Here is a 24,038-nt window from a genome sequence, read left to right on the forward strand (position 1 = left end):
TGTGCTGCAGCTGCAAGGAAATTCCTTTCCTAGTATCAACTATAATCAGCTTATATCTTTCTATGGCGACTGGGGGAAAAGTCGTTTTGGATAACTAGATACTGTGACCAAAGGCCCAAGGAGCTAAGCCTAAATTCCCATGTTAGGACAGGCAGACTGACTGAAATACTAGTACAAAATCCTTTCTTAATTTTCTTCAAATGGCGCTCAATTTATTTTTTGGCCTCTGCAAATGGTGCTCAATTTATTTCTTGGTCTCCAGAGATAAGTTTAATTACAAGCATATAATGATAATACTAATGGTTCAGTTTCTGGGTTAAAGTAAGTTGTGCAGCCCTCAAATTGAGCATTCATATTAGAAAGCCTAGACTAATTAAATGCAATCACTGCCCCCCTCCCCCCAAAAGAAAAAGAATATTGTCAGTTGGTATTTTGTTTTTCAATGGAGTTATATTTTAGTAAGAAAGAGTTATATATTTCACAAAGAAATAGGAATGTATATTTTCTCTCATTTAAAAACTCTTAATCTTTGGGAGTCTCTTAGGAGGTCTAAGCAAATCACGTTCCCTTTTTTCAGGGGGGACGGACAGACGGACTTGTGTTTAACTGTTTAAAAGATGAGTAACTAGATATTCACTTATGCAAACGCTGGTAAAATAATGTAAACTTTCCTTTACATTTCTGGGTATTCTGTGTTATAACAGTATTTTCATCCCCGAGGAGAAAAAGAGCGTAAGGCATATTATGAGTGAGATGCTCATATGCATGACTTTCAGCTACATGCTGCGAAATGGTTTTTCATTAGCAACCTAATACTGCATCTTACATTCACTCAAAAAAGAGAAGGGAAAGGAAGTTAACAAGAGTTTTGCATAGGAAAACAATGCAAAAAGAGCTCTGGAATGCAACGTATATAGATCGATAAATCCCACAAAACTAAGCTAACAGATAAAACCTAAGCAAATGTAATTTGCCACATCACAGATCACAAAATTAATTAATTACCTTGTCTAGCACCTGCCTGCCTCCACCAATGGTCAATTCTTGCTATTTCACAGGAATGAGTCCTTTTCAATGCCAGCTGTTCAATGAAGTATCGCAATGGGGCAATTCCCTTCTCGATCCCTAACATGCTCTGTTCATTTGACAATACCGTTATATTAGCAGGCCTTCAGAAACTTGTTTCAGCAATGCCCTTAAAATTAATGCAGCTCTTCAGAAAAAAAAGTCACTGCCCTGTGGCAGGGAATTTGATGATAGGTTTCCTACATTCATATAAATAACAACAGTTGTTGCAAATTTGTAGGTTCATCTTTTTCCTTAGAAAGTTCATTTACCAGTTTTCCATCAGTATTTCTATTTTTGATCACTAAAGTCAGATCCCAACAATTTTCATTTATATCCTAAATAAAGTCCTGTTTTTATTTCATTTTAGAGTATGTTGTAATCCCTTATCACTTGCATATTCCATCACTGTGTAAAGAGTATTTGTTGCCTTTCTCTGTCTTCTACTTTAGACATCTTGAAGCAAGCCTAGATCAAGCCAGAGAGATCCAACCTGACTTGTTTGCAGAAGTCATTTGTATGTAATCTCAAAGTGAAACAGAATTTTTTTTTCTAACCTTTCCACAAAATGTAGTTGTAGAACATGCAAATAAGAACAGTGTCTCCAGTAATCCAACCTTTTTCCTATTTATCATAGTATTGGTTCTCTACACAGACAACTACTGTGTGCCAGAACCCATGTGAAAAGAGATTTCCTATGCAAAATTTTCTGTTTATTAATTAGACCAAAGTTTTATACTGCCAAAGAAACTGATATGCTGGGCATATCAAATGGAAAAGATAATGCTGGGCATTATCTTTGGACTCTTCTCCAACAGGCCAGGGCTCACTCAAGACTCTGGAGACTTTTAGAAACACAGGAATGACCTACATCAAAGGCTGACCTGCATTCTTTAAGGATACATAAAGCATAGCATTTCTTGTTAACTTGCATATATACATCTTAGGTAAGTCCTAATAATTTAGAACTTAGGCAAGTAGAATTTAAAGCACTAAATAGAGTTATTTCATATCACTCACTACAGGGGTTTCTGCATTTACGGTTTTCTGAATTCTGCACAGTAGGACAGTTGGCAGTATATTGTTAAAGCAGATTGTAAGAGAGAGACTTAAAATAACATTTCTTTCAACAGCGAGGAACAAATGTCAGAAAATATCAACATGTGAATCACAGATCCCACCAACGTGCATTCCTAAAGCTCATCTGTTCAGCTGTTATGCGTGTCAGTTCTCAAAAAGGCATCCAATTTATTTCTAAATGAACTGTCCTATTCACTTGTTACTTAGGGCAGGGGCTGTAGTCAGAACATTGATGCTTACTCTCATCAACTCCCTAGGATGAAGTTCGTTTTCAATCCTGAGTATTATCTTCTGTTTCTACAAAGGTCTTACTAGGTGAATCTGGCTATTACAAGATGAACCTAAACATATCATCACCTGGATTTGTTGCCAAAACAACAAACTATATATTCAGCTGCAAATTCTGCATTTAGCCAGAATTGTAAGGACGATATGCATACAAAAGATCCTCTATTTTTTAACTCCTTCTACAGGAAATAATAGCGTTGAATAAATAAAGAAGGAACACACAGCATACCAACAATATGCACTCCTGCAGGTATTATTCTAACAGGTCAGAGAAGATTTCCTGACCACAGCTGAGACAGTGAAGTCCCATTTAGACTTTCTGAAAAATGCCTAATGATCTCACCGATCTGAGTAATAGATTTTACTAAAAAGCGTTCTCAAATTTTCAGTTTTGTCACCATTTTCTGTAGTAAAATGTTTTTTCAGCTATTGTATCCTGAAGAGCTTCTGTATATTTCAGAGGCAACTTTATTTCAGAGGGGAGTTACTTTTTCTTAACCTTGCTTAACAACATGCCTCTGTAACCTATTATGCTGGAACTGAGTATATCCATGAAAAATATTACTGTTAGGCTTAAATCCATACATTTGGGTTCTAATTTTTGTATCGCTTTTCTGTAATTTGTTTTCCATTTCAATTACATTCTCTGTAGGACACTGTGTTTCATCTTGCCAGGTTTAATTGCTCTTATTGAAATACTTTAATTAATAGTACTGTGTATTTCCACATCCTGTAGCTTTAGCTATTACACAGATTATTTAAAAGGCTGTTCTTGGAATCTGGCTGCTCTGTGTTCATGAAGCATGGATTAAACAAAAAGGTAAAGGACTGTACAGTCCACTAGTTACTAGAACCTGGTATGGACAGACATGGCTGCATCATTTGATTTATCGCAACTGCAGTAGTAAAACTTTCTTGCCTCAATATGAAAATGGAGTATTTATAATTATATGAATCTGAACAACTGTCCAGAAGTCTCAGCAGTGGAATGTGACAAAATAACATAAGCAGAGTAAATTCTTACAACTATTGACTGATGTGTCTGCTGCTGCTGTCAGTGGATGTTTCATTGGATTTAATCTCTGTGCACAAGTGAGTGGATGTAAGAGAACTCTCAGATGGCTGCCTCACAGCAGAGCCCAACTACAGGGTGAGCAGAGGTGGGGGTTTTTTGTTTGTTTGTTTGTTTGTTTTTTTAACTTAAGAAATAGTTTGGCTGATTCCTATTATAACTCCACCTAAGTTTATGGCACTATACTGAGCAATTAACTTTGAATACTATTGAGAAAATACTTCAAAAATCACATTTAGAAACAGCACGCAGTATATTTTTCCATTTGGCTACCTACCTGTAAATAGCAGTGATTTAAATAGCTGACACACTACACCTTTCTAAAATATAACATTACTGTATATAGTATTTCATACACATAATAGTAGTTAACTGCACTTTATTCTCACAGTATTGTTACCAAATATATTAGAAACCAAATCACTTCAAAGAAGAAAAACAGCTAATGATATACTTTACTCAGGGGTATTTTAATTTAAGTAGAATTAATTTTGAAAGACCTGACAACTTAGTATATTCTCCAGTTTGCTTTATTTATTTGGAGGTACTTAAGACCTCAGTGCAGATGAGTCCAACACCCATGAACTTCAGGACATTGAAAGTCTGGAACTATGTTCTTTTTTTGGTTGATGTAACAATCACTTGCGAAAAGGAATCAGTCTTGTTTATCTGAAATTCACTTTTGTAATGATGCAGTCTGCTGCCAAAGAAACACAAGTTCTTAGCTTACTTGTGTTTATCGGATATAATGAACCCCAAAACCCTGTATGTTCAATGAAAGTTCCAAAATTTGATTCTTGTCTAATTTTGTGATTAACATGTAGCCTACATTTAAGCCTACTTACATTTTTTCCACCTGTGCTGAGTAACAGATTGTCATGAAGTCTGGAAAACTGAATTTAAAAAAAACCAAACATTTAAGTTATGTATTATCTGAGGTAATTTGTATTGAACATACAGAATTAATATATTGCCTGCAACTTCTTACTAGTCTGAAAAACTAAGCAGCATAGAAATAAAACTATGTGTGCATATGCATGCATGTATGCATGAATGTGCCCCCACACTCAACAAGTTGACAGTACACAATTAAGTTGGAATTTACATTTCAAATCTAAATTTGATTATTCTGAGAAAGAAAGAAAGAAAAAAAACTATTTTTGGTGATGAGGATGGCAAACGTTTTTTTCTTTTCATATTCAAAAGAGGGATGATGACTCCATTATTCTTTTGCTATTGACTGAATGAAGCCCTTGCTAGATAGGAGGAGACGGAAAAAAGAAGGGGGAACACAGTTGATGATAAATTTCAAAAAGCCTTAGGAGAGCAACATTATAAACAAAGATGAAGTAGCTGTGAGCCCTCAGGATAGCGTTCTCTTTTTTTGATGATATTGAGACAAATATTAATTTGACACTGATATGCAGTAAAGATAGTCTTGTGCTATTCTTATTTTTCTTAAATTAAATGCTGGTACTCTGAGGAAAGCAGAAATCATAAACTCAAAAAAAAAAAAAAAAAACAAAAAAAACCACAGTTTTTCCAAGCATTAGATAGGTAATGCTGAAAATATACGAGCTACTTGGAATAAATTACTGACCTTTTCCTATGCCATCTTTCTCACTTCAGCAACAGCTATACAGAAGTGACCACATAGACCCAATGGCTTGTAAAAATCCAGTTATTTTTAAGACTAAATTTTGCATCAGTAGAAATTTACCCGCAGTGTTCTACCCCAGAAGATTATGCATTCTGGTTAGAGTGGAGATGATCTACAATGATCCATGATTTATATACCTTATCATCATGCTTTAGTTCAAATATATCGAAGTATTTGCAAAGATTAGATCTGCTACTTCAAAACTAGACTGAACATGTACATGTTTGGGTCATGGATTGAGGTACAAATAGAAAATTGTAGACTAGTGAATACAAAGATCTATACAGGATATATACAGGATATACTTACTAACCTACTAAGACTTTTTATTTCAAAATATACATCATCAGACAAACTGATAAGTGCATTTTTTTAAGGTACAATAACAAACTTGTGTGTGATGAGCAAAAGGTAGGTTTAAACTGTAACAAATGCATACACCTTACCGTAACTTGCTATCAATTGAATTTTCAGGAATTCTGACCACTGCAGCATTCATTTCACGTCTCCCACTGTTAGAGACGATCAAACCTTGTGCAAGTTTCATGCCCAAGGCCTCTTACCAGGTTATGAAGCCCAGGTATAGTCTAAAGCAACCATGTTACCTCCCTGTTTTCCCTTTCTACAGTGCATTTTCTGAGAAACTGGGAAACACATTACAACTACCAGCTTACAGAACCTATCACACCTACCTAAACAACCTGAATATCGTGGATCACATCTGGCAGATGTGCTGAGCACAAACGGAGAATAAACTTACCAAGTCTTTTTTTTTGGTGAAATATTTATTCAGCTTTAATTATGCTCTACACCCACGTATGAATCCTTCCTTTAAAATAACCCAACTGTGTAAAGCAGCACCTTTGTTCTTTTCCCACAGAATGTTTTTTTGTTCATCTGTCAAAACACAATGTTGGCAATCTAACTTCAGAGTAACATTCATTCCATACCCTTCTGAGTAAGGGAAGGGAAAACTACTAGGTTCTTTTTCTTCTTCTCCCTTACTGAAAAAAGTTAGAGAATAAATACGATGGTAAAAATTTCTATGAAATACAGCCAGAAATCAAAGGCATTCTGACCAATGTCATCTGATTAAATAAGCCTTTCAGTACCTGAGACACTGATTTTTTAAAAATCTGACTGTAGACAAAATATAAGTAACTTTGAATAAAAGCTTGAATCTCTAAAATATTCTAAGAAAGGCATTTATAGCAAGAAAAATCTTTTAAATTTGTTGGCCACGGGAGAACTTCTGAGTGCAGTGGATATATTTCTGCTACAGTGATGTTTTGCCACTGAACTACAAAAGAGTATTTGAGAGCTATGGTCAAATCCTACTTCTGGCGCTAGTACACTGTCCTCAAAAACAATCTGTCAATCTCCTATTGAAAGATTCCTGTGATCTCATTTGTTTAAACATACAAGCTTTTTAGTGAGAAAAATCAGGAACCGTTATGAACTTTTTTGACTAGGTGTATGTATGTTCTATACTTTCTAATATATCTTCTGTTTTTTGCCATGAAGTCAAAAAAATGCTTGGTTTTGAATGGAGTTTTTGAGGAGCCTAACAATATCTAACCCTTTTTCTGCAATAGCAGTTGTATGGAGAGGCAGGAGTTCCACTGTGTATGTGCACTGTATGTACGTTTCTGCAAAAGAAATTGTATTTAATGTCTTCTCTGGTACTTTTACTAAGAGAACTGTACCAGTAGTCTGTCCCCTTCTTAGCTCTCTGGATGGAAAGCCTTCTAGCCATTTAAAGAAACTTTATGAAAGTTTTTATCTAAGCTTAGCTCTGCAAGGCCCAATATCCATTAAGGACCTATCCAGCTCCATTATTCTACAGCACAAGTGCAGGAAGGGGGATGGCAGAACTGTGCGCTCACCAGCGCACAATAAACCACAACAAAACTGATAGAGCAGTTCAGCAAAGACTAATTGCTTTGCACAGCTAATTTGCATTCCAGCTTTTACCTAGAACAGATAAATATTTGCAACATGCTGCTCCTCCTAAAGGCATGTTATTTTTTAAATAGAGCTGAGTCACATCAGATACCCTACTAGACATGCTGGGACATCCTCATATCGCATGCATTAGGGTTTGCCGGTATCAAAAGGTATTCTCAGGTGCCATATTGGTTATTTTCTACTTTAGTGAAAGACTTGAAAGCTATCAGATGTGACAAATATGCAGAAAGCACAGTAATTCTAAAGGAAGGCTTCAGTGTTGGGTTCCATTATGTCTGCTACGTGAGCCAGGCATTCAGGTTCGTGCACAGAGAAAGACGTACAGCCAGTTTTTACGACACCAATCACATGGGAACAGTTGTGTTTTACTGTCACTAGTTATACCTTTGACCAACATACCAACTAGACATTTAAAGTATTTGTGTATTAAGTGAAAACTGCTTTGGTATTACAGAGTGTACACTCGACAGAGAAGATCAGCCACAGCTTTAGGTCACATTCCAACAGTTACTGGCCAAAACAGGATGGTGCATGATTATGCATGGGACAGTGCTCACATCAGAAGGATGCTTAGGAAGCACTAGGTTGGTTTTATATGATCTAATGATACCAGCAGTAGTCAAGAGCATTTGTGCTTCTCACAGGAATTACTGAATCCACCTTGCAAAACCTGTCAGATTGTCATCAAACTTGTTAGTACTGTTACATGCAGTCCATTTTTATATAATCGTTTACCTTAATTTAATTATCCTGATGAGACTTCTGTTGCCTTTAAGTTGTCCCTTGTCATCAATGATCTTAATCCTAACCCTGTTCAACTAGGCGGAAAAGGCTTATTTTCCTCCCTGACTTGTTTCTGCCTAAAGAATTGTATTTAATGCATCATGGTAAGAGACATTACCCTAGGCTATCAGTTTTTTGCCTTTAAATTGAAAATTAGGGTCCTAGTAGCATAGGGAAAGGGAAGCAGACAGGCAGACAACTTGCTTTTCACTTTCTGTTAGCCTGAAATGCTATAATACAATAGACCATTTTGCTAAACAGTAAACACAACTGCCATCAGTTTTTTTATACAAATTTTACCGAATAGTTATAAATAAAGGATTAAATAAAAGGACAGCTTTGTTCTTGCATTTGGCTTGAGCATTCCAAACACTAATGATGATAAGCAACTGCAGAAGCCATTCAGGAACAATCTGATTTGGAGGCCAAACCCAGGTCACAGTAGCAAAACATGGATTTTAGCGGCAGTTGCTTGCTTGCTCTCACTGATCATCCAGTTAACATGCTTTTATGAATTATACAGCTAACTAATTCAGGCTTTGCCACATATACTGGGTGTGCTATCATCTCCCTAGAGATAGAAGACTAAGAGAGCTCTAGCAAGGTTGTATTAGACATACGAAAAAGCACAAGAAAAATCAAGAAAATTAAATAATCCAACAGTACATAATTTTAAATAAGTACAATACAAATCCTTCCCACTCTACTTCAGAGCACTTCTTTCACGTGACTACTGAAAGGAACCAAAATTGTATAGACTGCTACCTCTCCGAGAGATTACGCCATGGTTCTTCTGTACGGCCCTCATCTCTTGGGAGCTGTTTTTCTGGTTCTAACAGGACTTGAATCTCTATGTCTCTCTTTTGTAGGAAAAAAAAAAGTCACCTTGCTAAAAGCCATCTGTGCTCTCTATAACACTTAACTCGCACGTATTAGCTGCTACTTCATTTTGGTGTCTCTTTTATGTGTCATACAGTAGGCTCCAATGTGCTCAGCAGGGTGAATTTCAGCAGTCACTGCAGTGCTTGGCAGGACATCAAACGGAGCTTCTGAGGCTCTTCTTCCGTTTTCTCCTGAGTCATTCATTTCTGTTAAATGCTGAATTTCACATAAGGGCACATCAGGAAAGAGGAGGGGCATCTGTGGTTTTTTTGTTTTGTTTTGTCTTTCCTTAGGAGTGGTTATCCTTTGTTTACGTAGCTGCCTGTATTAAAGTAGTCTCACATACACATCTACTGTAATACCAGTCTGTGCTCTGCATGATTCAGAACAGAATATTATTCTCCATTATGATCACCTTTTCTTTACCTTGAAATCTTCAAAGAAAGTTATGTTGGAGAGCAGAAATAAAAATCAGGCAAATGAGGGATGCATAACTCCTCAGTTTTCTGAGGAGACATCAAGTGGCAGTGCTTCTTTATCCTGCTTCATTAGTGCAAGATCAGACCAAAAACTTGAGCACGTCTTAGCCCTCCCCAAACTGAGAAAAGGACTAGTTTGTGCATGTGCCTGCATCAGAAAGATACAGTCCTAGTTAACATAAATGACAAACACAGGCACCTCCAGCATTACTTGGAAGCTCAAAGAAGCTGAAGATCTCAATATCGGGTTTAGGGGGAGAAAAATCCACTTGTGCTAAATTCCAATCTCTGATTCCTGCATACCACTGAGCCTCTGTGCCATGCAAAATTGAGTCTACTTACACGGGAAAAAAAAGGGGGGGGGGAATGTATACATTTTACATTTTAAGAAATTGAGGTTGTATGCGTCGTTACTAGAGAAAAAAAAAGATTTTTAGCGATGAGAAATTATCCATTACCCTGGAGTTTTATATATGAAGGACCTAATTCAAAACTCACTGAATTCACATGGAAGACTGACTTCAGTGATCTTTGGATCAAGGCCAAAGTAACTTGGGGGGAGGGGAGGAGGGAATAAGGGAACAAATGACATATACTAAAGCTTTTACTAATTTCCTAACTTTGTTTCTTTAAATACATTTTTTGAGATTGAGTTTATGCTCTCACTAGACACATTTAACTACTGTTATTAATATGAATGACAATAATAGTTATTCAGCAATGGGAAAATACAGTTCACTTAGCATTCAGTTATAGAGGTATACTAAAATGCCTGTTTGTCTAGCAATCAGTGAAAATTTTATCTAGAGTCTGCACCTAGGCCCTTCAAAGAGGGCTTATGGGAGCCTCATGTTTTCAGTTTCATGGACTATTCTGAAAATGCTTACTCACTTTCTCTTATCCAAACCATATTTAAACCTTAGGGCTTTTAAACTTAGTTCTGTATTCAATTTGCCAGTCTCCAAATATTTTTTAGAAGAGTCGTTCCTCAGAGAAACTACTTACTTAGTATTACTGATATGACTGGAGGAGAGGAGACCCTTCCCCCCGCCCCAGGCACCTGGGTGAAGTGGACCCCATACCGAGTGGAATCAGTTACCCTTGCTTGAAGAAGAACATTCCCTGAATACAAATCTCAGCATTTCTATGGAATTTATCCTAATATTTTTACGCTTGTAATAAATCAGTCACAGTTGTGACTTTTTAATGTAAAGTATAGCAGACTTGAAAAAACAGATTTTCTTCCCCCTCCAAAAACGGCGACTCCACCCCATGCAAGTAAGCAGTTTAAGTACATGGCTGCTATTTCCGTACTTTAGCTATAGTTATCTGGTTGTACTGAGTTACACTCCTTTCTTTGATTTGCAGATTAAGCCAATAATTCTCTGTTACACAAATCCAAGATACTCTAGAGACAGTCAGACTTCGGACCACTGCACAAATTATTCTACTCTGTGTATTCTGTAAGAAACTTTGCAGGCCCTAATGCGTACAAGTTACTATTAAACAAGAGAAGGTGTAAGAACAAACTGAAATCATAATTGAAGAAAATACCTAATGTAGGTTATCTACATGATGATGATTTAATTGTAGTTTAGATCTGCAGTTAACTATGTGATAAACCCAGTACTTTAAGATTTGTTCCAACTAAGAGAGAAGATAAAGAGGGCTTTAATGGAGGAGTATTAAACTGCCAAATGAATGAAAAATTGATACTGAGGATTAGTAACACTGTAAGATTATAAAAGACAGCTCTATTCAGAATTCAAGGAATAAACTATTTTAGGCATTTTCTCCTCTATGAGGAAATACAGAACATCCTGGGCCAAGACACAGGTCCTCTCTGACACTGTTTCATGTTTCAGAGGTGCAGCAGAGCTACACAGCTAGGTAATTCAACAGGAAAACTAGTCCAAGAGCTTTCAGCTTATGGTTAAGAGCACGCCAGAAACAGATTAATTCTAGGAGTCCCATTTGCTGAAATGGTAACTAAGCAACTGAGGCTATTTCAAACCGAATCAGAGATTAAACTAGCCTGTGCCAAAAGGCCTCTCCACTCCAAATTCAGCCTAGTGCTTATTTTGTCTCTGAGTAATTTTTCATAGCAGCAGAAGACAATAGTGAAGATGGACACTGGAATGCTCTCTAATCTGTATCATCACATAGTAGCAATGTTTCAAGATAGTAATATTTCATCATTTTTTTCCCTCCATCTTTAAAGGGAGGCCCTATCCAGAACCGAAAATCCAAGCGCTGCCTGGAACTGCAGGAGAACAGTGAAAATGAATTTGGGTTTCAACTCGTCCTTCAGAAATGCACTGGACAGCGCTGGTCTATAACAAATGTCCTGAAAAGCTTGTCATCATAGCAGACTAAAATTTTTCTACCCAGTTCTTTTGCTACTGTGTAGCAAATACTGCAATTTTGCCTGCTGTACTATATTTCCCCTTGCCACCCCATTCCTTCTTTCCTCTCTCCCTTCCCTTTTTCTTTGTGTGTGTGTGGAAGTTGGGTTTGTGGGCTGAAAATAGACATTTTCGTTTCACAGTGATGTTGTCATGGCATTTATAGATATGTTGAATGGCAGGTTATGGTAGGTAATCCTAAAATATTTTGCAACTGTAAATAGGAAACAAGAGGAAAATATTTATAACTCAAGCTTTTATTGAATAAAAAAGTATAAACACTATTACTGTCTAGCTGTCTCCATGGAGATCAGTTTGGAAATTAAATGGAGGTTTCAATGTTTTCATTGAAAAATTAATCTCGAGCCTGATCTCGGCAGTACCAGTATTCTCCAGACACACAGGTTAAAAAAAAAAAAAAAAAAGGATGTTGACCAAGAGCAGCCAGCACTATGCTGCTCTGTATGCATTACGCCCAGTGATAGAGATGTGATGCTAATTCCATGGCATCAATAATACAGGCCGTAAAAGCTTTATCTCAGTTCACACCTTCCCTAGGTAAATGAAGTAATGGCTAGCAAATTATCATCATGCTCTCTCTTATCAACTTGGTTACAAATCAAACACTGTATTAAAAACTAAGCTGGTGTTCTCCTGCAATCCATCATTCTCTTGCCTTCCCTCCACCCCTAGTCAGGAGTATGAAGGTACAACAACAAACCAAAAAAAAAAAAAAAGAAAAAGAAAAAGAAAGAAAGAAAAAATCAGTGAAGGCAATCACAGAAATAAGTTTATGTTGTTTGTTTTCCATGAACAGAATGGAAAACACCACTTAAGAAATGCTGGCTCCTGAAACAAGTGGACATAAAATAGTTCAGTTCTACAGCTCCAAGATGAAGTGGGAGTTTCTAAACCTTCAGCACTGACCTATTTTGCTGTAAATGAAAACAGAGTCAGATGTATGGACATTCCTAGGTGAGCATGTACTTGGACAGCACAAACACCTTAACTAAAACCTCCTGCAGGATTATGGAGGGCAGAAAAGAGCTGGGGGCGGGGGGAGGGGGGAAGGGAGGGCACAGGGCTGCAGGATCAGTAACTTGGGGACTTACTCCACCATCCTTTCCATGCACGAAGGAAGGAATGAACTACGGAGACTTCTTCAGGAACCAGAGTGAAGAAGCAGTTGCACATCGGCCTATGGGAATATTATTTTTCTCCTATTGCCTCTCAAAAGATTTGTGGATCCCTGCCAAGTTACTCACACCATCTTGGAGGGGGTTTTATCACACACGGAAGTAATGCTGTTTCCTACTGCAAATGTTAATATAAAGCTCTGCTTTTAACAGTGTTTAGTTACTCCCCCATTTACGTATTAAGAGGTACAAGACTAAGCCAATGCTTAGTATGTAAAGCCTGCTCACAGATACTAGTCCTACTTCTGTCTGTTCAAAAAAGAATCCAACAGCCACAGCTTCACGCTCATGAGCTTGGTGTTGTGGACAAAAACTGGCTTTGTGATGCTCTGAAGATAGAACTGCATAATGCACCACTTCACAGGAGCATTCCTGCTTCTCCTGCTGCCTCTGCCGAACAGCTAGTAATTGTATTCCTGATACCTTGAGACAGACACCTAAGACAGCAGCAAACTACTTCAGAGAACTGGTCCCACCCAGTGGCGCTGCCGACAGTTCCCAGAAGCTCCTCTGGGGCTGTTCCACGCTCTTTGATACAATTCACTGGCTCCTCAGACACACACCAACGTCTACCCACACACGTGGGCTCTGCCTATAACCAATCTTGCCAAAGCAAGCAAGCACAAGGACAGCAGTCTCCTTTCCACCATTAGTAATTTATCCAGCGTAAGTTAAAAAAAAAAAAAAAATCGCTTCTTAAACTACTGTATTTCAGTTTCTCTCCTCAGAAGTCTTCCATTAGCACTCCCTATTTTCACATATGTATGTAAATCATATGTATATGTGTATGCATTTTTTTTAATATGCTGTTTCCTGGCCATCAGTGACTTGGAGAGAATGCCTTCAGCCAAGAGCAGCAACAAGAAGTGTAAATTCACTCAGGCTTTACTACTCAGCTTTAAAAATGTGCTAATTCAATGCAGTATCATTTCATCTCAGCTAAGGCTAGGAGAAGAGGACAGAACAGTCTGATGAGGTAAACCAGGAAGACTACAATTACTGACCTATTTATTTCTGGCAGCTTTTATTTGTATGTAAATTAGCTCTCTTTTATTGTTCTATTTGTTCTTTTTATTCTGTTGGTTGTTGCTTTAAATGGCAGTCATAACCTCTTTAGCACTTGTAATGTGCCAAGCTGTCTTTACAGACATTCACATTCAGAACCAGCTAGCATCATTTTTCTTAATGACTGTTTAATAAGTCATGTGGCACATTAATTATATATGTTCATCCTTCTGCTATATATAGTTACCATATGTTAGTTTCTCAGAGAAAAAGCTGCAGAGCCAACGACAGGAAAACAGTGTATAACAGCAAATAAAGACGGACTTTACGCCTGTACTCTGACCAACCTCAGACATCTCTCAGGCCTTATGGGGCTGAAAACTTTCATTAATTTGGGAAAGAACATAAAACAGCCTGAGTGTCAGGGTACCACAACTGGAAAAGATTACAGACAACACTAGAGGTTGTGCTTTCTGAGAGTTAATCAGTTTGCATGCTGAAGTGTGTGCAGGGTGCTGATGAGAGAAGGCTCAGTATCTGGCATGCACAACCATTCTTACCAATCCCAAATTCAGCCACTGATTAACTTATTTTTCACAGGCAAGTATCTCCTGAAGGCCAGGTGAGTGAGGTGGAAACAGCCAGTTCAGCCAGAGAAAAGCACAGACCTTGTATAGAGCAACATGACATGAACTAAGCCTCCATTCAGCAGCAGTACCAAAATCTCAGTTGTATTGTGAGATGCAGCATAAGGGACAAAATGGGAAGCTTGGATCAAACCATCCTCCTCTGCTTCTCAGAGGCATAATGCACTCCGAGCAGTTATTTTCCAGGCTTTTATGAGTAATGTAGTATGTCGGAGGAAGACACCTGCCAAAGACTTGACAGATGTGAAAGGAAGGTGCTGAGCTCTAGCCTGTCTTATTCCACACCAAAATGTACACTGTACGTGCAGTGATTGCCCACAGAGGACTGTTGTTCCTGATTACACCGCAGCAGTGTGTTCAGGTTCTCTGTTAAGTGAAAAGCAGCTAGTCTCACCAAGCCACGTGTGGTGCTGTCCAGCCATACCTCCCACTACACACCAGTTTCAAGGCTGTTGGCCCTGTAGATTCCCATAGGGCTTGCTACTGTTTGCCCTGAAGTGTTTGCTTCAGCTCTTCTAGAAACAAACGTTACAGGGAATCCTCAGAGAATAGTGGGCTTAAATTTGATCCTAGTGTTAATTCCAGTAACAACAACGGAATTACCAAAATAAACAATGAAAAAAATCACTGAAGTCCAAACTTGAAACATTACTTCATAATACAGAAATTTCAGCTATTTGTAAAATATACGTGTTATAATAGGCTGTTGTTTCAAATCACAAAGTAAACATTTTTACTTGATAACTTATAGAGAAAAGGAAACAGGTATAAATCTGGAGCTAGGCCTACTAAAATAATACAGCAGTAATTACGGAGGAGCTGTTGCTACATGCCTCACTTTAAGGTCTCAAAAAAAACCCCCACATTTTCTTTTATATGCTTCTCTTGAAAAAGTGGGGGGAAAGAACAGTAGGAAAAGCATAATCAGAAGATGGAGACATCTGCTAATATTCTGGAAATACACTCTTGGTCACAACCATGTCCTCCTCATCACTTTACTCTTCAGTTACAGAACTGCATAGATGGAGCAACAATGCCTTGTACTGTAAAAGTCATCAGCTGCCTCAAAATGACCGAGAACACCCCCAAATCTACTTTTGCAATGGTGAGAGAGGAAAAAGAGGGAGGGAGGCAGGCAGGAGGTCAGCACTATGGCAGAGGGAATGCATGCCAGGCACTGTAGCCCTCTTCTCCTGAGGAGATGAACAGACCAGCAAGATCCCATCGACTCGCTCCTCTCCTTGCTGGTACAATACATTTTGATGCTCCCAATACATTTTGATGACTTTTTCTTCACAACTAGCAACAGTGTATCTACTACCTGCTGAAGTTTTTCTTGCAATTAAAAGAAAGTTTCAAGTAGCCCTCAGGCTTCCTCTTCCTGTACTTCTTCAAATACTTACAGACAACATGTAATTATTTTTTGTATTTCCTTTGCTATCATTCAGCCAAACTGTTCATACCAGGCTACTATCTATGACGGTTTCTCAAGGCTAGAATTCCACTCCACGTCCTCTTGCAACATCTGCACCTGTGGCAAGGCACCAGCAACTGGAAGGAAAGAAACTGCTGACCTCATGAGTACAACTGTGCACAGGAAGCAGCTTTTCACACCCTTGGGGAGAAAATACTGGCTACAGTAAAGCAAGCAGCTGTCACATGTCATTCTGTACTAGATAGCACTGAGTACACAGAAAGGGTAGTCCTGAGATTTCAAGGTCACATAGTAAGCAACCAGAAGGACACATAGTACATACTAGAATTTTGTTTATATCTTAAAAATACATATATATTTTATATACAAAGCATGAGGATGCGTGCACACACTCACACACACTGGCTGTTTACTGGCAGATAAGATCACATTAAAGAACACCTCATCCAACTGCAGAGTTACAACACAGAAGTAAGAAACTCAGGAATAAGGTTTGGGGAAAATTTTATAACCAGGCTACTTAGAATACCATCAACAACATACTCCAACGCTCAGCCATACTACCTGCTTTTAACAGAGATAAAAAAGCAGAAGATAGCTTCCGCACATTTGCACTTTTGTTGAAGTAACCTAAGGCTTTCAATAAGGTTAAGTCAAAACATCTCAAAATTGGTACACAAAATAGACAGACTAATACAACATATCGTATCATTAAAGCTTTTAACAGTGGTACTGCTTTTCCATCAGCAACAATACACAAAATTTTAAAAATACTGACACTTTCTTACCACCAGGAAGCCCCACCTCTCGTGGGAGTCAAGCTTTGGCATCTCCTAACCCAAGTCTCTGCCTATCCAGGAATCTCTTGCTCCCTCGTTTACCCACAAATAGACAAGTCAGATTTCTGGTATAAAAAAATCTATCTCCTTGGCAAAAGAAAACCACCTTGGTATAAATCCACATGAGAGTAAGTCTAGTCCCCAAATCTCATCCATAGCACAGAGCACTAGCTGCAGGGGCTTGCCGCCTCTCAGCCAGGCGGAGAGGGAAGAAAAAGCTGTCAGCACACTCAGAGGGCACAGCAAACCTCAGCTTGTCATTTGGGCTAATACACTTACTTCTCTTAACTGCTATCATTGTTAAACCCTCTTAACAGCTTCGTGCCTCAGTTTCCCATCTTCAATACTTCCAGATAATAACAGTTAACCTCAGGAAGATCTGCTCATTTCCTGAAAACACAGACAGCAGATGAGACTCCTGTATTTAAAAGCATCCATATAAACAAACCAAAAGCTACATTCTTACCTATGGTCCTGTTAGTATGTGGTTTTATACATCATATTTTTGTTTACTGTTATTTTATAGTTTTCTGTATTTAGAAACTGTTCAGCAATACAGCGACCACTTAATCTCCAAATGCTATGGAAATGCTTATAATTAAAGAGGAGACACAATATAGCCTTAATAAAATAGCCCCAAATATTTCTACAGATAATATTGAATAACCAGTGACAAATCACAAAATTGGAAACTACCGTTACTTCCCACAGTCTAAAAATGGCTAAGCAGTTCTCCAACTCAAAGCCAGAATCAAACATTAGCATCAAAATGCTGAATTCTGTGCAACATACTGTACTGATACCTTCCAGTAAGAGATGAATCCTCACCTAGTAGAGATTAGCATACATCCAATGCCTTTGAGGAACAGTATCAATTTCAGCCTATGAGGATTCATCTCCTGAACCCTCAAAACACCTCATGAGCAAGACTCGCACTGAATTCCATAAATAACCCATTTATACATGAGTGTTAAGTAGCATTCAAGACTCATACATCCACTGTAAAAATAAACAAAAAGAAGATCCTACTCATCAAGCTGACTGCTGAAAACACCCCACTATACAGATGAAAAGGTATAGCACAAGCACTACCAAGACAAGATTGAAAAGTTTTCCCATGGACAGTGACTTTCCAAAACAGGTCTTGTGGTTGCTATTTATGGTGAACATACCTAGCCAGACTGGGCAGCCATTTGGAGAGAGCTTGTTCTATTAAGAGATGAAAAAAATAACCCATCATCATGTTGGACAAATGGATCACCTGGATTTTTACTGTTCTTTTATATAATACGGTGTTCACATGTTTTGCTGTAGAGTGCATTTTACCTGGGTAAACATCTTTCAAGAAGAAACGCAATCCCCCCGAAAGAGTACTGGTGATAATTTCAGACTTCTGGCAGGTACCGCTCTTCTAATTAGTCTCACTTTTCTATTCTGTGGAGTCTCAATTTAAACTGAATTGCTTTGACTCCAAAGTGGTTGACTATACATTAGGTATCTAACCCTTCTGCCTATAGCCGAATGCAATGTCAGCCACTTCCTTTTTTCCCTATCCTTGTATATTGTGCATATGCAAAAGGGGTCTCTTACTCTTCACTTTCATATGTTTAAAATTCAGAGAAGGCAGGAAACAGGGAGAGAAGAAGAAAGAAAGGAAGTGGAAAAAAAGAAGAAAAAGCCCAAGTCTCTAAAGTTTTATAGCAAAGACACAGAAATGTTCAAGGTAATACCTCAGGCTTAAAACAGTTTACATTTAAACCTCTGTACTGTTCCAGAGCATGACTTTGTCTACCTGGGCTCACAAATAATAACTCCTTAAAGGATGGCAAATTGAAGTCATTCTGCTTCTTTGAAGTGATGCTCTCAGGTATTAAGCCCTTGACTGCAGTTTCCTGAGCGAAATTAGGTTGCATGGAGCTTTAGCTATCTGAAAAGATCTCTAACATTGCCTGTTACATACAAGTTCATGGAAGTCAAGGTTTACTGGTACAGTTTCAGAAGCCGGTCTATTCACTTACATTTCCGATTGCCTGCAGAAGCTGGTTTATGGAAAAGATTCTGATATCCTCTCATGAAAGATGAGTATTATCAGTTAACTAAATTAGCATGACATTCATCAGCTTTTCTTGTACGGCCATTTCAACAGGGCAGCTTGATGAATCACATGCTTCCCAGAAGAAAGAATTTATTAAAATCTGTCCCTTCAATTACTTGTTGAATTATGTCTTACTGATCCCATATCTTCCTTTTGTCTCAATACAATGTCTGGCACTGTCAGGAGCACTGTAGAAACAACAGACTACTACTGATCACAATATGAGTTAGAGGTACAGGGAAATCAGATTTTCAGCAGATCTGCTGACAAGTCACATCTCACACTTCCCACACACTACTCTCTGATACACAGTATCTCACTGGAGATCTAAATATGACCAGTTCTGACAGAGTTTAGGAATCACTTACGATCGCGGGAGCTAATTTACTCTCTTGATAGCAGGACTGCTGGAAGAAGGCTATAGTAGTGTAATCACTCAGCAATTCCCTCTGCATGCAGGCATAGTTGGCACTGCACAAAGAAGGAATGGAATGGGACATGGACGGGGCAAAGGCTTGGGGTTGCTCCATGGCGCATCTCCCACGAAGCCTTGGCTGCAAGTAAAGCTTCAGGAGAGTACATGACAAAGCTGTGCACCTTTGCTCTCCAATTTTCTTTACTAATTGATTTTTCTAGATCATTGAAGTAGGAGCATGTTAGCCTTAATTAGATGTGTCTTGCCTCTTGTGCTAAAGGAACATTAGTTTGTGTTTAATAGTTATTTTTATTCAAACATTAAAAAACAAGAGAATCTAAGTCTGCTCAAAATTAGTCTACTCATCTGCCGAACTGTCCAGCTCAGGATATACTTTGCTTCTCATGTTAAGTTAAAAAAGTAATTATATGCGTGAATAAGGTTTCTAAGGTTGCTAGCTTCTTCAGTACATTACTCTGGATTCACTTAGCCATAGCTTTTGTCCTGACAGAAGAGATGTTGTTATCACGGGAAGAACAAGGTTTGTCTACAGTCCAGAACTCACTTCTACCTTCTAAAGCATTTAAGAAATTTCAAAGGTTTCAAATGGGTTTCATGGGTGTTAAATGGTGCAAACTGTATTTGGCTCCCAAATTCCTGTAGATCTTTGTCGAGTTCTTTGATACAACAGGTAAGTTTGAGTAGTTTGCAGTATATGGCAAAAGAAAGATTGGTGTCATAGTCAGTATTTTACCTGACTTTTAAGTATTATATTTTATAGCACAATGGATGTGTCTTTCAAGCTTTCTCATCCAGTAGAGAAAGCATATGCCTTCAAAGTCAGACAGCAAACATGAAAGTACTTTCTTCTACTATCACAAGTTTTCCTCCTTGGGGCTCATAACCAAAGGAGTAAAGCACAACTGTAGATACTGATGACTTCGTATTTGCACCAGTAGACAAGCAGTTATCCAGCTAGAATGGAAGTCCAGAAGAACAATACAAAGAGAAGAGGAAGAAGAGGCTGATCAGCCAGCTTACACTTGCCTACAGCTAGCTTATTTTCTGATGGAAAAGACAACGTGTGTGTTAAAACAGGCATGTGCTCTTATCACACAGTTGTTCGGTATCTACAATTCACGCATTTTCCTTCCTGTGCTCCAATCATCAAACGGTGAACATCTGATGCTGAAACTAGCATCTGTCACAATGTGGCTGCTATCCCTAGCTGCTTCTCCACATAGCACTTTACAGGCATCGTGTTTAACAGCACCTGTATTACCTTTGCTTTTGAAAACTGAGCACAAATTCCTCTGACAGAATGTCCTCACCGTCCACTGCAAGACCACAGTACTACCATTCTTAGGTTTATAAGGCACCTTTCCCACCTCTCCAGGTGCTCTACTGTTACAGTAATAACCACCACAACAATAATGTAAAGCAAAAACTTAACAATCATAAAATGAAACAATCAGACAAAACTAAAAGTAAGTAAAGGAATAGTCCCAAGTCAAAGCCAGAGGCCAAACAAATGCAAGACCGCAGGCAAACTGAAGGCAAACACATAAATGCAAACCCAACTTCATAATCATAAAGTTTGGGGGGGAGGGACCTGAGGGGACTATCCACAAAAGTGCTACAAACGTTGCTTCAGAGTGTTCCTAAATTACTCATTAAACACACAGTTGGGCAGGCAACAGTTCCCACCTGACTCAACTCAGATGTCTACCTAAGATCTCTAGATACTCATTAAAGACGCTTCACGTTTCCCTGGTACTAGGTCAGAAAGAGTTGGCTACAAAGATTGACACCAACTCTAGTAACCTTAACTGAAGTCTGTAAGAATAAGCAGAAATTATGTATTATGAAAGCACGTCTAAATGGGAAGAAAGATTGAAAAAAAAAAAAAAAAAAAGGAAAGAAAGAAAGGGGCAGCAAAGAAGTTCTAGGAACCCAAATTATTTAAGAACTGAGCGTAAAGATCTGTGGAGTAAAGAAATACATTTCTTACAATATCATGATTAAGAACATGAATCCACATGACCATTGTTCAATCTAAAGTTACCAAAATTCTTCAATTTGAAAATAAGAATCTTGATGGGTATGTTAATCCTACATGTAAATTTATGACAACTTTTCTCTACTTATCTATTTCCAATAGAGTTACACCTTTTATTTTTTTGACACATTATGTATGTTCTATTTAGAACATACAAAATGGTCTACATTCAGTTGCTTATAAGTCTACCTTCTACACACCAATGTATTTATTGCCATTTGCTACACATTACCCTTGTCCGGAACATATATGTACTATCAGTTAACATGAGTATCTTTGATACAACACATTTGCAATCTTCATGTAAAATGCACCCAAATGTTTTTTTCTTTAACACCAATAATAGTTCATATAGCCTCAATAGCTACTTAATCCTTTTTAATGTCATCAGTGATTCGTACCTGACCTACTTAGGTTTCTTCAGTTGTTACTGCCAGTAAAATACCCATAGGCACAGTCCTTAAAAAGTCTCTTGCAGAGTTGACTGCACTATTTTTCTTCTCCTCATGTTTCTTTCCACTTCTTCCCTTGATAGTAATATTCAGATGACTTTGAAGCCACGTTTGTTCTAAGTTGAAGATTCACTTGTGGTTCTCCTTGGGCTCAGAGCACTTGCCCAGATCTTTCTGAAGTTCCAAATGGATGGTGATGCAAAAAAGTTACATGAAAATGACTGCCAGAAAAAAGAACAAATTGCATTGTACACTAGTCTTGCATCATAAAATCAAACAAAAAAAAGAAGGAAAAAGATATTAATGGAAGAGAAAGAGGATGCATTAATGCACAGCCCAGCTTTCTATGCCCTTTAATGAGACTATTTATAGCAGTTCTTGCTAAACTGCAACTGGAAAGATGGTAAGATGAATTCTGCACTACAACAAAAGACCTTGAGCTTTTCTGACTACAGGAGCAGTTCCTGGAGCACTAACTTCCCAAAAGGACAATGAAGCAAATGAAACAACGCATCTACTGCTTTTTTTTCCCTCTCTTCTTTAATGGCATGAATCAATCGTGAATAAAGCATTCTGCACTTTATCTGGTGATGCTTAAGTATGCCCTGTACACACATGCCTGAGGAAGCAGTATTCCTGCTTAGGTACAGCACTAATCAAACTTCCTCTTCAAATGGTAGTGCATTCCCTTCACCATTTAGCACCAGAAAAAGGAAGCATGAGCACACTCAAGCACAGAACTGCATAGAATTTAAAAAGAACCTCCATTTAACACACCGCAGCAGCTTGCTTTTGGCTGTGAAATAAGAAAGCCATTCTCACAGCAATAAGGGTGGGTTAACTGACATGCAGTCCCAGTACTGTCCTGATAAACAAAGCCTATATGCCACACTGGAAGAGAGAGGGAAGAAATACCAAATTAAAGAGGGAAATGTCTAAGTTTCTAGTATAAATGAAAATGGACAGTGAAAGAAACCACAGGAGATCCTCTCCTACAAAGTCTAGAAAATTAATCTATAAAGAATTATCATGTAGTCTGCAGTAAAAACATTATAAATGTTATGATGACTAAAAAGCAGACACAAAGCATGCCTAGCTGTGCAGTTCCAGTGTTGTCTGTCTCCTGCAGCATTAACATCAAGATGCTACTAGACACAACCAATGCAACATTTTTCTTCTCATTTTTCTTTTTTTCGAGATTCATGCTATTTGTGACATGCCTTCCATGCCTTCTCTTACTGCAAATCCGCAGTGTTTTAAGCTACCTTTGCCATCTAAAATTATCTGTGTACTTTCTGGGTACTGAGAGTTTTGGAAACAGCATTCTGACAGTATGTCTGTCTGTGTGCAGCCTGTCTGCATCTATGTGCAGTTGATGCTGTCCTTGGCATATCTCTGAAAGGACAGAAAGTTTCTGCGCTTATTCCAGCTCTTTCTTTCTGCCAGGTGTTGAAATGCTATTCTAACCAGAACTAAATTGAGCTAATTCGCAAGAAAATCATGTACTAGTAGAAGTGGTTTCTCAGGAAAGAAGCAAGCCTTTTCGTAACTGCTTACTATTCTTTGCGGGTAGTACTATTCTTCTCTTGTACCATACAGTACCACTAAACACAGAAGATATCATGAAAGGGATCAACAAAAATAGTATCCTGGCAAGGTTCACACTTACAAATGAAAAAGTGTAAGTACAGTCCAAACACACCTATTTTCACGTCAAGTTTACGCTGTCCTTACTATCGGGGCATTGTGTTTTATTACACAGGTAATTTAATCATAACAACACCCATACCTGTTACCATCTTCTGGGTCTCTAGCACTGATATTTGGATGCTTGTTTACTTTACCTACACAAATTCAGAACAAATTATACAGACAACCTATCAGCTATGACTATTTTTCCTCATCTCTAGTTACGAGACACCATTCCTAATTCTGACACTGAGGAACTAGCTTAGAACCTAATGAATCCTTAGAACAGTACCACAGAAATACTGATAAAGACTTTGCAATAGTTGTCATAACAACTGCTTTTAACTCTACTTGCTAAGGCATACAATTTTTTTTTGTCCAAAGACTAACAATATCTGTATTAGTTATTGGTAAGCAAACATTTGTAAAGTGCAGAATTCTTTAAAAGCTATGATTCTTGAGCATATAGAGTTGCAAGAATAAAAGGAAGGTGCTGTTTACTGTTCAGAATAACAATCCTAATT

General features: G+C 38.1%; 1 protein-coding gene across 2 annotated transcripts in view; it reads left to right on the top strand.

Annotated features, from left to right (window-relative positions):
- The window catches only part of GALNT18 (polypeptide N-acetylgalactosaminyltransferase 18), a 260,211-nt gene extending 248,245 nt beyond the window's left edge, over positions 1-11,966 (top strand). For both annotated transcript variants that reach the window (XM_062576816.1, XM_062576817.1), the window contains exon 12: positions 11,499-11,966. In XM_062576816.1, the coding sequence (XP_062432800.1) occupies positions 11,499-11,645 (147 nt within the window). In that variant the 3' untranslated portion in view covers positions 11,646-11,966. The remainder of the gene's footprint in view (positions 1-11,498) is intronic.
- Positions 11,967-24,038: the final 12,072 nt, after the last annotated feature.

This window comes from Rhea pennata, chromosome 5 (genome assembly GCF_028389875.1).
Source record: "Rhea pennata isolate bPtePen1 chromosome 5, bPtePen1.pri, whole genome shotgun sequence".
Taxonomy (NCBI): Eukaryota; Metazoa; Chordata; class Aves; order Rheiformes; family Rheidae; genus Rhea; species Rhea pennata.